Below are 15,419 nucleotides of genomic sequence, written 5' to 3'. Positions count from 1 at the left end.
CTAAGTTTGGGGAAATTGTTGGAATATATTAGAGGATATAGTTGATGAACTTGGAAATATCTATTACATGTATCAAAATCTTTGTTCAATAAAACTATGTGCCATGTCTTTGAGAAGAATTAAATACATCGGTAGGTATGATATGACATCTTACTGTCGTTATTTCTTTAAGAAAGTGTCCAAATTAAGAACAAGATTTCAAAGAAACGAGAGCAGTTGTGGACTTTGTAATTAATTCCAATAAACAATTAATCCAATCCTGGATTACACGCGGAGACCAGATCAGAGGATACAAGACCATTTCATTGGCTTCGCTCCATAAATAGCAAGCTCTCATCCCAACCTTCTCAACCCATCAACCAAACAATTTGTTCATTTGTTCTGTCAAGACTTCAATATTGCTAGCTAGTGAAAAATGAGTGCTAGGATGATCGCACTTCTTGTCCTCTTGGCCCTTTGCTCTCAAGCTTTAGCCTCTGACCCAAGTCCTCTGCAAGACTTCTGTGTTGCCATTAAAGACACTGAGACTCCTGGTACTACATCTGCTCTCCCATTCTTTCTCTTTGTTTTTCTTCTGTCACTTGCACAAAATGCAGCCCTATACTTCCACGCATTCAACCAACTAACATCATATTTACTTTTTAAGGCCTTCCTTTGTTTTGGGAATTTTGAAAGAATTAATTACTTTTTAAAGCCTTCGTTTGTTTTTGTTTTAAGGCCTTTGTTTGTTTATGGTTTCTATTGACTATTTTACCCATATTCTTATTTTAGAAATATGTGGGATTTATGGCAAAATTGATTTTCCTGCGTATCACTTATCTTGGTAAGTGAAACCCTTTTCGGATTTGGGTAAGTTGATGAACTTCCCAATAGATGATAAATGAAAACAAATTAAAATAGTCAAAAAGGCCTCTATAAGATATATTTACCCAGGTAAATTAAACAAAAAAAGAAATTGGGGTAAGTGCACTTAGCTAGGTAAAAAGAGCCTAGATGTAGTGGCACGTTAGGTAAGCAAAATGAGTGAGCACGTAATAGCTGTATGACACATGTCCTAGATAATGCGCCTTTAATTCAAATGTTTTTGTTTTGTTAGACAAAATTATCCTTTATTTTATTATCTTTGTTAAAATAATTAAAAATAAAAACAACGAAAAAGAAAAACCTAAACGTGTTGGGAGTTGGGACTCATTTACGTTTTTTCTTTTTCATTGTTTTTATTTTTAATTATTTTGACCAAGATAATAAAATAATGGGTAATTTCTATCTAACAAAATAAAAATGTTTGGACTAAAGGCACATTAATTAGGACATGTGTCGCACAGCTATTACGTGCTCACTCACTCTGCTTACCTAATGTGCCTACTACATCCAGACCCAAGTAGGGTAAAAAAGTTTTCGATAAACTAAAAAGAACCTAAATGTGTTTCATTTCTTTGTTCACAACTGTTGTTGACATTTGACAATATTCTTATTTTTCTGAACAGTGTTCGTGAATGGGAAGTTTTGCAAGAATCCAAACTACACAACAGCAGATGATTTCTTCTTTTCCGGCCTTGACAAGCCCGGAAACACGTCCAACCCTGTTGGCTCCAAAGTCACTCCAGTCAATGTGATGCAATTACCAGGTCTCAATACTCTTGGCGTTTCCTTGGTTCGCATAGATTATGCTCCCTACGGCCTGAATCCACCCCACACCCACCCCCGCGCCACCGAGGTGTTAGTTGTGTTGGAGGGTACACTCTACGTAGGCTTCGTCACCTCCAATCCTGAAAATCGCCTTATTACCAAGACCCTTAACAAGGGAGATGTATTTGTATTCCCAGTTGGTCTCATTCACTTCCAGTTCAACGTGGGGCACACCAATGCCGTCGCCTTTGCCGGTTTGAGCAGTCAGAACCCTGGTACAATCACCATTGCTAATGCTGTGTTTGGATCCAAGCCACCCATCAAAGATGATGTTCTTGCAAAGGCATTCCAGGTCGACAAGAAGGTGATCGATTATCTTCAAGCTCAGTTCTGGATGGACAACAACTAGAACTAAAAACAACCACCACTCCCAATAAAAATACTTTTTATTCCTTCACCAATAATGGGGTTTGTTCCAAGTTCATGAAGATTATCATAATGTGATTAGTGTTTGTATCTGTTCTAAATATATGTGATGCTTAATTATAACAATTTAAACAATTATGTATACGGGTTCTGTTTGTTTCCCACTAGAAAATAAAGAAACATGGGTCGATTTATATTGGTTCAGTTTGTTTAATTACAGTTCGAATTTCATTTGAAGTGATGTAAATGCATGCAAATAGGTTGATCGTAAATTCTGGCTTTATTTTTTTGTGCTTCTGATTTAATTTTGTCTTTTTGTTTGTGAGAAATAAAATGATGTATTTTCCACCTTACATTAAATAGAAAAAGAGGTAAGAGTAGTGTTGTTTGTTTGGGACTGAAGTAGAAAACAAGAGGATGTTGATCCTGTCTTTGTATATATGAGAGAGAATTGAATTGAAGGTGGTATAAATTTAGCATCAATTTTTGGCATAAAATACACTTCCACCTATGATTAAAAATATGTAAAATTAAACCAGATGCAAAATTTGTATAGTTTTATAGATTTGGGCTGAAAACAAACAGAGCCTTAGGTTTTGTTGACAGGGTATACAGATCAATCTAATGGCAATAAATAATGCTAATAACCCTCTTTACCAAGAGATGTATGGAATATACGTGACCGTCCTAAAAACAATGTATTCAAAGCTAGACCGGTAACCAGACTCATTTTGCTTCAGTGATTGAGATTTGAGAATGATGGATGTTTGCTGCATTGTTGTAAGAAGGCCCGGACCGAACAGTTGAATCGTTAAACGGCGGAACCAGTGACCTTTTTGGGCCCCAGTTAAATGACTTGGAAAAAGCTCTAAGCCTTTGAGTTCGGGTTCAGGCTCTAAACATTAGTCCCAATTATTATTTTTTGGTCTGGGCTTGGGTTTTCCTAAATAAGCCTAAGCCCAGCCCAATAATATTATATAAGAATAGACAAACAAAACCTGGCCAGGCCCATGAACAGGTCTATTCAATACTTATAATATCATTTAAGCCTTCATCAAAAATAGTCACCAAACATACATAATTCATACATGACTACCGAAATTCAGTACTATTACACCCAAATCTCATGAAAGCAAAAGCTGTGCAAATACTTCAAAAGAATGACATCCAGTCAGCAATGCATCAGATCTGAGAATACTATATACAGCCATATCAACGACCTTTCCATTCATAATATAATACTTCCTCAAGACCCCCTCTCTCATGAACCCAACCTTCTCAACACCACCCTTGAGATATCAAATTCTCAACGTCGATCACAGCTTCAAGCCTTTCCAAACACGGTAACTGTGCAAATTCGCAATTCCATGCCCCCGATACATCCGGGCTAGGGCGTAACCAACTTCAGCTCTGCAATTGCATCCGTCTTCAGCCAGATTGACAATGATGTGGGCGATGGGTCGACCGTCGAAGCAGATTGCTCCATACCAAGTGGAGCAACGGATGTTACGGTTGAGATAGGCCAGAGCATGCTCCCTACAGATAAGCTTGTTCTCTCCGCCTAGCGTTCTTACTCGATCATCGCATGCCCATACCATGTAGTCATCGATGTCAGCAGAACTGTGTGGACGGAGCCGGAGGGAGATGTTGGGATCAGTCGTCGTAGAAACATAAAGAGTGGGTAATTGGTGTATAAGGACGTGAACAACTCAGACTAAAAAAAAGAAGAGGGGTGGGTGGGTGAGTGGGGGGTAAATTGTATATTAGGTTGTGTTTGGTTGCAGTATAATTTTATTTGTACTTAAGGTTTTCAAAACCGGATCAGACTGGAAAAATCAGGAACTGGTTCGCTTCCGTTTTTCCCCAAAACCTGATTTTGGCCAAAATCGTTGATTTGGCCAATAAACTGTTGACCCGGGTGGTTGAACCGTTCAACGGTTTTGACCATTTTTTGTCAAAACGGGCCGATCATTTGGTTCAAACGGTCAGACTTTTCAACCCGAGAACGGACCCCTGACCAATTCATTGTCCGGGTCAGTTTTAAAAACCTTGTTTGTACTTAGCATAAATTCATGGGAGTGCAAATGAAAAAAATGCAAGTTTTCGTTTAATTTTATTTTGGGGTTTTATTTTATTTGGCTTCATGTCCTAATTTACTTCATTTGTACTGCAATAAATTTGAAACAAAAATAAGTCAGAATTTACACTCAAACTGTTTATACTGCCACAATTTTGCATTAGTGCAAATTTATTTGCATTACAACCAAACACAGCCTTACTACCAGTTTGGTATCGGAAGTTCAAAACATGCTAATCCCATAACCTAAACTTTTAAAACATCTCAGTTTAGTAGCTTTAGTTCAAAGTCATCAACCGTCATTAAGTGGCATGTGAAATGATGCAAATGCTCTTTCAATGTCATCTAATTTTCTTTATCAACTATCCAAATGTCCTTCAGGTTGTTTATCATGATTTTAGTTCAATCTTGATTCTTGATGAATAGTGTCTTATTTTGAAAGGTAATTTTGATATTTTCAAAAGTTTTAAGTCATACATGTTATTATATGATATAGATAACTGACATACTGCTAATGATATGAATAAACTAGGACGTTTTGGAAGTTCAGGTACTGGATTGGCATGTTTTGAAATTTGAATATCAAAGTGAGATTAGGCCCAAAGTACAAAACACTAATATGCAATTTATCAGAAAAAAAAAATCACTTTCGGTAATACAATTTTGGGTTACACTGAACAAACCCTTTCTCTCTTTTGTTTTTGGTCTCTCAGAACCAAGATGCAACATTGTCCCATTAGGGCTGCGAACGGATTGTACTTGGATTGAATCCACCTATGTCCACACATATGATCCAATTATAGAACATTTGGATATGAATCTGATCCGAAATCCGATATATTAGACTCAATCAGATTGCAATTAGGGCTGTTATTCAATTGGTCTGGGTTGGTCCCAATTAGACTCGAAATTAAATCGGTAGTTTTAGACCTAAAAACAAACTAATCAGTTCTCAGGACAATTGGGTCTGACCCAATGGATCCAATTATAATAAGCCTACTAAAAATTTATATATATAATATTAACTTATTAATATTATGCATTTAATATTATATATATTATATCTCAGATTGAGTCTCAATCGGATCGAGAGTAAGAATTGGTACCGAACCAATAAGAATTGGGACAATGTATCAAGAACCAGAATCGACTCAACCAGTTCTGGTCCATCAGATCCAACCCTACTCATTGAGAGCCCTAATTCCAATTTAATCCATATTTAACTTATTATATTTAAAAAAAAAAGTTTAAAAATCTTTAAAACAATTATTTTTAGTTAAACATGTATAAAAAAATAGGAGAAAATACTTAATCCTTCCTTCATTTTTGACCTCCCCCCTTCTTTCAAAATGGACTAAGACCTCCCCTCTCAGATGTATCAATTGTAATGTCCAACGGATGAGTGAAAAAGACAATTATGTCCTTTCAGACTAAACATTGAATTATTTGGTTTTTAATCAAATTATTTGTAGAAAAAAAATCAAGTCATATTGGATCATCTCTTGCCGTTATAAGGTATGAATTTCTTCCAAACGCCCCTACAGTGAATATTTCGGGTCAGACCATGGTTCAGGGGGTAGACGAGTCTTAAACCAACCACTCTGGAACAGATCGGAAAAAAAAAACTAAAAAATGGAAAAAACGAGCCTCCATATAGGCCGGCATTTTGAACTTTGGTTCTTGATTTCAACAACAACAATTCACGTTGATTCTAGTGGGAATTTACTAGGGTTTTCTAATTCACAGAAGCAGAAATTTCTTCCTCTTATCATCAACCATCTAATTCATTCACTGATTAATGGAAGTTAATATTCTAGTGTTTGGTAGCTTAAAGGTATTGGGTCTTTGGAAACAACTTCCAAATACTCTTCTTCAAGCCACCAAAAAATTTAACAACCACCATCTAATTCATTCACCGATTATCTGTACAAGCCCTTCCGTTCTACAAAGAATACCTTTCTAATAGTCAATCTTAAGCTTATATCTAAAATGGATTGTTCTAGACTCAGTAACAACAGCAATAATTGCAATACAAACCCAGACATAGTTTGATTAACCCCATATCCAATCACCATGCACACCTCTGTCAATTGTAACTTTGATCAGTACAATCTATTTATAAAGCCTTTAACAATAGCTTCTATAAATACATCCAAGGGATGTAAGCTTCTAGCATTCTAATTCGAGGATATAAATATTCAAAATAGGACTCCCTTATCAATTCTTTCTCGAGTTGATTATTCATTATTTCCTAAAAGTTATGTCACACCCATTATCCATTTGTTACTGTTATTATACTCACTTCTTTGTAGTTGAGCTTTTGACATTTGAAATACAAGTCTTCAGGTTGCTACCTAGCTTGATCAGCTGAGAGAAAGTGAACTGTTCTAAAAGTTTGAACCCAAATATATTCAGATTATCAGCACAGGAAGTTCATGACTTTGCAGTTTGCATCACATGAAGGCAGCAAAAAGCAAAGAATAAGCTAATTGAGATTACATCCAGTGTCCATTCCTGTAGAAATCACATAGCCAGAGAGCAATATCCTTAGTTTCTATGTAACCAAAAATATTAGGGGTTAATTAACCTAACTTCATTTGCTTCCCCATGCTTAATATGCAAAAGTTAGATATAGATTGGCTAATCAGTATGCATGAAGTGTAACAGTTGCTGCAACAAGGAAGAGAGTTCACTTGGAACATTTACAATACACCACTCAAGTATGGCCAGGGAACTAACATTCTATTAAAAAGAACTAATGAAAAAGAAAAAACAAACGAAAGAAAAGGTCAATACACTACAATTAGCAAGAATCTGCACGACTCAGTGTTCCCTTGACTTGAAGCCTAGCATAAGTTGCCTGAGTTACTTGGGTTCAAGAACAACATGCTGCAAAACAAACAATTTTTAACTGTTTATACTGTACTAGAAAGATAAATATACACTTGTTTATTAGTGGATTTATAAATAAAGGGTCTCTTTAATCGCTATGCAGATCAAACCCTTGTATCTAAAACCAAAGAAGGGTACCTTAATCTGGGTCCTGTTATATGTATAGGTGATGTGAACATCTCCGTCACCGGCCTGTATGACAGCAGGATAAGAGAATTCCATTTCTGAATTTTCCTCCAACGTTAGCATGTCATGCCAGGTGTCACCATCATCGCTGGAAAGGGCAACTTTGAGCACACCTCTTGAGATTGTGTTATAGGCAAGTAATAAACGACCATCATTCAATTTAACCCCATCAATCCCTAGACAACAAACCTCATAGCATAAGCCAGTGAAACAGACCGACTCTCAAGAGAAAGCAGGAAAAATAAACAAGAAAAGGAGCAAGTATAACACAAAAGAGAAAGGTCTGAACAATCAACCTGAGTTTGGATTAGGGAGTTCCGTAGGCTTTGCAAATCCCCAATTCAGGCCCCCATCATAGGATTCTGACATACAGATTTTGCCTATTCCTTCAAAGGATCTCAATAGAACACGTAATGTCCCATTTTTAGTAAAATAAGGAACCGGTTGAATAACACTGAGAGATTCACCTTCAACAAATACTGGACCATACTTCCTCCACGACCGTCCTGAATCTGCTGTGACCTACATTATTTGAGTCATAAAACATAGAGAAATCAAATCTTGCAACACACAGAACAACTCTGTCTTATCATTATTAGGTTATCACTTAACTTGGTACATATATTACCTCTATCCATGCACCCCAAGAGTTCCAACTCTCCACAGAGGATCCACAGAGAAGACGTCCATCTTTAAGCAAGATGGGCTGAAAAGGAGAAACATAGAATGCATGAACATCTTAGAACTAGATAAATTCCAGTGGTTATTATGTGAATAAGAAGAATATAATGAACTTATTTTCTGCCTTATTCTTTGTTGGTCCTAATATTCCAGCTGGAAGTTGTTCTCTGTCTGACCAAGTGATACCACCATCAAGAGATCGCTTCATGCATCCACTCCATCTGAAATTCAATTCTCCACAAGCATGACGGATGAAGAAGCAGGTGAGAATATTCAAAAATAGAATGTAACCACGGCAAGCTTCATCTAGTATTGCATTTCCCAAACACACAAACACAAGTCAAGACCTCTTCGCCACAATTATGTCTGGACGAGTAGAGGAATTCCCAGACCTGACATTTGTTATCACAAACTGAAAGAGTGGTGAAGAAACTGGCACAATAAGATTACTAAAGAAAGCACAAAGAATGGTAGTCAACCAGCAAATGTTCTTGTTATGAAGACAACCAGAAAACTGGATTTAACAATATAAATAGCATGTTAGGGCCACAAAACAACTGGATTAAGGTGAAGTTTATAATTCAGATAAAAACAGGCAAATATAGGAAGAGGAAGGTAACTCACAGCAGTGTTTTATTTGGGGATCTAAGCCTCATAATGAATCCAGATCGTCATGGATGGATTAGGGTACCAGAAGTATCCATTAATTTGTTGGAAGAAACTTCCATCAATCTTTGCTCTTGAGCAAAAGCTCCAATTTTTCTATGGAAACTAGATGTGCAATTAACTTGTCAAGTAAAAGGGAATTACTATACCAATTTGTATGGGTTATTCTTCTGATGTGAAATAGCATAACTGTCCCATTTTAGTAACTATACTAGTGAAGAGGTACACCAAGTGAAACCTAAAGTTGCGCACTCAATATTAAACCATGACTAATCAAGGTAGTGAAGGAAAGAATGTCACTGTTTAAACTGATTTACAAGCATGTAGGCACAAGGGAAAACGCTAGTTCAACTACAAAATTAGTTGGTTCGGCCAAAAACAAAAATCATGTGCAAGGAGATGAAAATGCCAAATAAATTGCAAGATACACTAAAGTACCAATGGAATTAAGGAGACTAGTGTTTACAGACCTGAAAGGGTTTAGAGAGGAAGAAGAGGAAAACTGGAGTTATAAGTAGAAACTTCAATAACCTTTATGGATGTAAAGATTCTTTTTTGTTCAAGGCGGTAACAGAAAGAAAGTCCAAGGAAGTTGAAAGGTAACCCACCCTCTAAATGGAGAAATCCCATAAAATTACTATTTAAATTTTTGAGGTTTGCCAAGTTCTAGTGATACGAATGATGGGCATCAGAGTTCCATGATTTTTCCTTAGTTTTACTCAGAAGCAGCATATTCCAACTAATGTACAATTAAGCAAATAGATAAAACCATTACAGAAGTGCCAAACTGACTTGTACCTTTAAAGTTTTCATCCTTAACCACATGCTTAAAAGAGGTTCTCCATCATTTGCTAAAGTTACACTTTCATCTGCTATTTTTCCTTAGGTCAATTAGAAGATATAAACTCGTGAAGAAGCAAAACTCAAACTAATTCAAACATCACAAAAGTTCCCTACTAGCATATCCCTTTAAAGTTTTCATCCTTGATCACATGCTTAAATTTGCTTTAGCTTATGTAGATTAAAAGGGCATGGACATCTTCTGTTCCAACTGTTAGATCAGTTTTATAGAACAATATCCAAATGCCATCCTAAAACTTTTACTGTTTACGTGATAACTTAAAAGAGACTTTGAAACCATTTTCTAAAACAAAACAGCCAATTGAGCAAATATTACTACCCTTACAAAACAATAAAACAATACTAGGAAAATTTGGTAAAGAGAATGAAAACAGAAATTCTAAGAAGAATGACAAATCAGAGAATACAGTGAAGGGTTGACAACTCACTTTTGGACCTCTTGACCAATTTTATAGAACAAAAGCAATTCCTGAGATGGAAGCTTAAACAGTACAGGATTCCACATTGGAACATCAGGCTCTTCATCAACCACCATAGGAGGGTACCAACAGCCATCCTATACAAGTAAGACGTATCCATACCTTATGTGCCCATATCACTATCAACCAGCATCTCAAAAAGTGAAACAGATTAAAAGGGAAAATCCTAACCTTGTAAGTCTGCAGCCAAATTTTCACATCAGGTGCTCCCTCTTTAGATCCACCAAAGTAAGCAACCAAAAAGTGATCTCTTTCAACCTGCACAAATAAGGCATCAACACTAGAAACAACTCGATTGCAAAACAGAAGCCTAAGAAAGAAGATAAGAAAAGAGAATCTCTCCACTACCTCAACAATTGTAGAAGCATGGCAGGCATTAAAAGGAACTGAATTTGCAGGGAAGGTAAACTCCTCTATCACTGGCCGACCAATTCCATGACCCATCACCACACTATGGTGTAATTCCGATCCCTTTATATTATTAGTGTTCGAGCTTGCAAATCCTCCACCTACCTTCCTGCTTAGGTCAATCATTCACTTTTTGTAAGTATAACTAGAAAGATCCATTGTGTACAACTCTGTTTCTGTGCTGTATGTGTGTATGGAGAGAGAGAGAGAGAGAGAGAGATGAGATAATTTCTGAATTTCTGATATTTGTACTTTCCTCTGTAACATAGAAATGCCGTTTTTTTTTTTTTTGTACTTACAGTGAATTTAATGCAGAAAAAATGAGAACTTTGAAGTAGGAGCTGGAGCTGGAACCTCCAATTCTGCCGATTCGGTTGCCATTGAATCTGGAACCAATCAATGTTCTTTGGGCATCAAAAAAGCCGAGCAAGGATAGGAAGAGAAACACCACCACCACCACCATAACTGCCACTGATTTCCACATTCCGACCTGAACCCTTTTCTGGGGTCGGAAACCAGAAGCCTTTCACCGCATTTCCTGCTACATAACTTCACTCCTTACTCCTTTCCCAATTGAGAGAGAGAGAGAGAGAGTATTATACTATTATTTACTCTATAAACACTATTATTTACTCTATAAACGCATAACACAGAAACAAAATAGTTGCATATTGCTGCCAGCTTTCTTCATCAATTAATTATTTCAAACAACAGCTCTCACTGTCACTGGTTCGATGTGGTCTGGATGTAACTTGGGAGGTATAAGATAAGCCGTCCATATTAGATTTGAGGATGAGTTTGTTTGTAAAGCCTTATTATAGCCAAAAATCTTTCACGTGGTAGAATTATTTGGGCCCAAAAAAGTTTCAATTTTCTTTCTCCCTCAGTGCGGGGTGTTCATTATATCGTCTACACCGTCAAATCAGACTGAATCATATGGGTTTGGTCTAATTTGGCTTTAAAATGGTTTGATTTAAGAACTTCTCACAATATATAACTTTTAGGATTTGATTTTTTAAATTTTAGAAATCAGATAAGTTGTAGATGATATTAAACTGAATTATTAATAATATATATAATACAAATAGTATATAAGTGTGTCTATATTTATTTATTTAATATTTCATATACTATATTGTTGTTTGTTTCAATTTTTTTAATTTGTAAATTGATGCTCAAAGCGCTGTTTATGTTTTTTTTTTTTTTTTGGTGGTGGGGGGGGCCGATAAGATGGCCCATAGAAAACAAATTAAACTGTAATAAAACAGTTTAGTCTAGCTTGGTGTGTATATTAAAATGGTTTGGTTTGGTCTGAAAATTCTGAAAATTTCTCAAGGAAAAAAATCTTCTTCAAGTCGAACCAAACTGGGCTGTGAACACCTTAATCCCTAGTACCATTGGAAGATACACGATCTGCTCCCAACAATAAACCGTTCAAACAAGCTGCAACATCTTTTGTGCCCACACTTGCATGGGCCTGTAAATGGATCTGATTAGAATTGAATCAAAATTAGGTTCAAATTTTATTTAAACATTATACACATGTATATCATTCAAATAAAATTCGAGTTTAAACGATATATCAAAACTTGTACCCAAATTTGAATTTGATTAATATATCAAATATATGATAGGATTCGATTTTAACTAATTAATAAGGTGCCAATTAATTGGTTGATAAGATCTCCTGTTAGTAATAGCCAAGACGTGGGATCAAATCCTGCATGCACTTGAGTTGGGGGGTTTATGGGCTTGGGGAATGGGCTACTCCCGGTTGTGAAGCCCCTTGGAGCCCAAAAAAAAAGAAAGAAAACAACCAAAAAGAAAAATTTGACCCATTATATGAAAATGGAAATATATTGCAAAATAAAATAGTGCATGTAATGCATGTGTATAACATCAGCAATAAATTGTTGTAGAGCAATAGCTGCTCATTCTATAACTGCTCTCATTTCTTTGAAATCTTGTTCTCATACTTTGCCTCCAAGAATTAAAGACAATTGGACATAGTCATCTTTCACCTCCCAACCTAAAGGTTTCTACCAATATGGCATATTAGGGGTGAGCATGCAATGCTTTGGTTCAATTCCAAGGAAGAACCCACAACCTATGGTAACCATGGTTCAAAGTAAAGACATAACAACATGATCTGAAACCACACATCTTATACAGGGGAAGTCTCACTTTTATGATGGGCCTTAGTTTCATGACGAGATGTATGGTGTCAAATCTAATGTTTTCAACCTAGATTCAGCCAATTGAATTGCTCAAACTATCATCTGATCCCGGTTTTAGTAAAACTCAGAGGATGGTCAAAAAACATCAACTTTGCCAAAAATCATCCAACCCAAACAGTTTGACCATTGATCCGTTCCAACCCATTGATTGGGTCATGGGTTGCACATTAAGTGTGTATACAAACTTCAAGAGGCTATAACTTTGCACTCTGATGTCCAATTGAATTGATTTTTTTTTTTTTTTTTGTTATTTTGGATAGCTTTTCACGATCAATGCATCCTAGGCGTCTTGCCCTGCTATTGTGCATGAGTATGTGCCACTCCTCTTCTAATCTTCCCATCTAGACTTTGATGCACAATACACCTTTGAATGGTTGTATGTAGAGACAGCTGCAGAACTATCAGCAAGGGACACTAGATCAGAATGCCATGCATCAAGGACTGCTTCATCTGCTTGTGTGCCATGTCAGCTCATTGTATCATCCATTTAAGCATCCAGTATTCAGTTATTGGTGCTACAGCTGCTTCGTATCTGACTCTGAACACCTTCAGCTATGATGGTTACAACTCTAATTGTTGGCTCCGTCAGAGCAGCCATGAAAGAGGCAGCAGCATTGCAACCAAACCAAATTTAACTGATAAAAACATCAGCAATAGGGTGCACAGCACAGGCAGCTTCAATGCTGCAGAAGATTCAAAAAGCAGATGAGAAAACCTTTAAGCGTAGAAAAATGCACAAGATAAGTAAATCCAAAAGCATGTAGATTATCGGGCTACAAACAAACGGACTAAAGCTTAGGAGAATAGTTACAGTACAAATCGTAAATTTACTCAATAAATAAAAAGAGAAAAAACACTGCTAGTTCGGTCATTTTGCAAATGTCTAAACAAAGCCAGGCAAATTGAATTGACAACTTTGTGGGAAAAAAAACGGTGAAATAGGGAGAGGCCTAATACATATTTCTGAATCCCAGTAGATGTATCAACATTTAAAATGTCAAATATCTACATTCTATGCATCAACGCCCGCTCGTGAATTGGCACCAATTTTGAGCTGATACCTACCCACCAGTACTTTGAGCCTATAAATTCTAACCCTGGGCTGAATCATCATTTTCCAAAAAAAACAAAAGAAGTACAGGCACCCAATAAAGATTTTTGAATTCCATTGCATACCTATAAATCTATACTACCTATAGAAAAGCAAATGCCCTTTTTTTCATGGAATTTTCATTGGACATTTTCCACCCCTCTGACACATATATGTCATTTATTCTCACTTTAGAAACTGCCCATTTATAATCGTTCAAAAATTGCTCCCTTATAATTATTCAGAAACGGTCATGTGCAAATGCATGTACATATTTACTAGGACTCAAAATGTCAAAAATTCCCACTCTATACACCAATGTCCACCCGTAAATTAGTATCAATTCCGAGTTGGCACCTACCCCAAAAGTACTTTAAGCCTAAATATTCTTGATGGTGCGCAATCCGGCTGGTCTTAGCTATCAATGACCTTGCCTCCGACTGGAGCAACAGGAAGCCCAAAACGGAGAAGATGAGGAATCTCCGGGAAGGAACCCGGTGAGATTGCTCCGAAGCTCAAGTTAATATTCTCTTGAAGGCAAAATAAAACCAAATGGCGCAAAGTTCACATACCTTGTTCTTGGGGGCCAGGGAGCCTTTTATAACCACCTCGCGCACTCACTCTTAAGCTTCTGTCAGGTCGGGTATGATCATCTCTACGCTCCTGCCAGTTCAGGTGTCATCACCTCTGCTGGGACAGAACTACCACTGCTCTCTTTGTCGGAGCCGTCTCTGCAAGTGGAGATGGCGATAGCAGGTGGCAGTGGCAGGCAGCCGTTGGAGTGCGGCTGTCAAACGTCAGATCCCAAGTCAATCAGGTGCGCCGCCCCTAGGTACGGACTTCCTCGATGTCAGGCAAGGTACGGTTGTTCAGTTTGGCATCCTGGAAGCGAAGTGCTAGAGTGGTGAGTGAGGTGAAGTCTTGAGTTCGGATAGGGGAGTGTCCCGAACTGTCATGGGGCGAGCCAATTCGAGTCGTTGCCTTGTGTGAGGCTCGGGGCCTAAGGGAGAGTTCGGGCTCCTTGTAGGGAGTTCAGACTGTTGGTTCCTCCCTTCGGTGCTCGCGCCTCAGGTGTGCTGTTGTGCCGAGCTGTTGCCTTTGCCACATGTTGAGTGATTTACGAGGTCAGGCCAAATATTCCTTCATCAATTGCCCCTCACTCCTCGTGCTAAGGGTCTTGCCCTGGCGCGGGGAGTTTGCGAGGTGGCAGGTGGATTTGTCCCGTACTTTGAATTTCGGTTGACTGATAGCGCGAGGTGCGTTGTCAGGGTTCTTTGGGTTTCTCAAGCACCCAAAATACGGGAAACGCGTCAACCTGCCTACAAATGCTGACAGACGTGACAACACTCGCCTTATTTCAAAAATTCAAAAAGCGCGCCGCTGGGAGACGTGACAGCGCGCGCTTTATTTCAAAAAGCGTGCCATTGGGGGATGTGACAGTAGGCGTCTTTTCAAATTTGAAAATGTGACGCCGCCGCCTTTAATGTGAGGAGACATGTGCTTTCAGTTTCGAGAGACGTGTGACCAGTCACGTCCCGGTCTCAGGAGACGTGCGGTCAACGCGACTGCGGGCTATCGGATTGGCTTTGATCTGAGTTGTTGATTCTTGGTTACTATGGGTATAAATAGTGGGGGACCCCAGTCACTATCACTTCTGAGCTTTGCTTCTTGAGTTTGCGTCCAAGTTTCAGCTCGCGTCCAGGCTTTTAGTTTGCACTCAAGATTTTAGCTCGTGTTTCAAGTTTCCACAGTCCGTTCAAGCCTTTTTCCGGGTGAGTACTTTCTTA

General features: G+C 37.8%; 2 protein-coding genes and 1 pseudogene across 2 annotated transcripts; 1 reads left to right on the top strand and 2 right to left on the bottom strand.

Annotated features, from left to right (window-relative positions):
- The first annotated feature begins 352 nt into the window (after positions 1–352).
- On the top strand, positions 353–2,249 carry LOC148845535 (putative germin-like protein 2-1). Its single transcript, XM_088955096.1, has 2 exons — positions 353–533; positions 1,488–2,249. The coding sequence occupies exons 1-2, from the start codon at positions 416–418 to the stop codon at positions 2,036–2,038; spliced, it is 669 nt and encodes a 222-aa protein (XP_088811222.1). The 5' UTR covers positions 353–415; the 3' UTR covers positions 2,039–2,249.
- A 930-nt stretch (positions 2,250–3,179) lies between these two features.
- LOC148845534 (uncharacterized) lies at positions 3,180–6,644 on the bottom strand (annotated as a pseudogene).
- A 99-nt stretch (positions 6,645–6,743) lies between these two features.
- Positions 6,744–11,178, bottom strand: LOC148845533 (uncharacterized). Its single transcript, XM_088953559.1, has 9 exons — positions 10,605–11,178; positions 10,246–10,414; positions 10,069–10,155; positions 9,847–9,974; positions 8,016–8,112; positions 7,839–7,916; positions 7,507–7,732; positions 7,163–7,386; positions 6,744–7,021 (listed from the first exon to the last, which is right to left on the bottom strand). Exons 1-9 carry the CDS (start codon positions 10,787–10,789, stop codon positions 6,998–7,000), a joined length of 1,218 nt encoding a protein of 405 aa, XP_088809685.1. The 5' UTR covers positions 10,790–11,178; the 3' UTR covers positions 6,744–6,997.
- Between the last annotated feature and the right edge of the window lie 4,241 nt (positions 11,179–15,419).

This window comes from Nelumbo lutea, chromosome 7 (assembly GCF_056320005.1).
Source record: "Nelumbo lutea isolate HS-2025 chromosome 7, American lotus-T2T, whole genome shotgun sequence".
In the NCBI taxonomy this organism is placed as follows: Eukaryota; Viridiplantae; Streptophyta; class Magnoliopsida; order Proteales; family Nelumbonaceae; genus Nelumbo; species Nelumbo lutea.
This window is presented reverse-complemented; position numbering and strand designations above follow the sequence as displayed.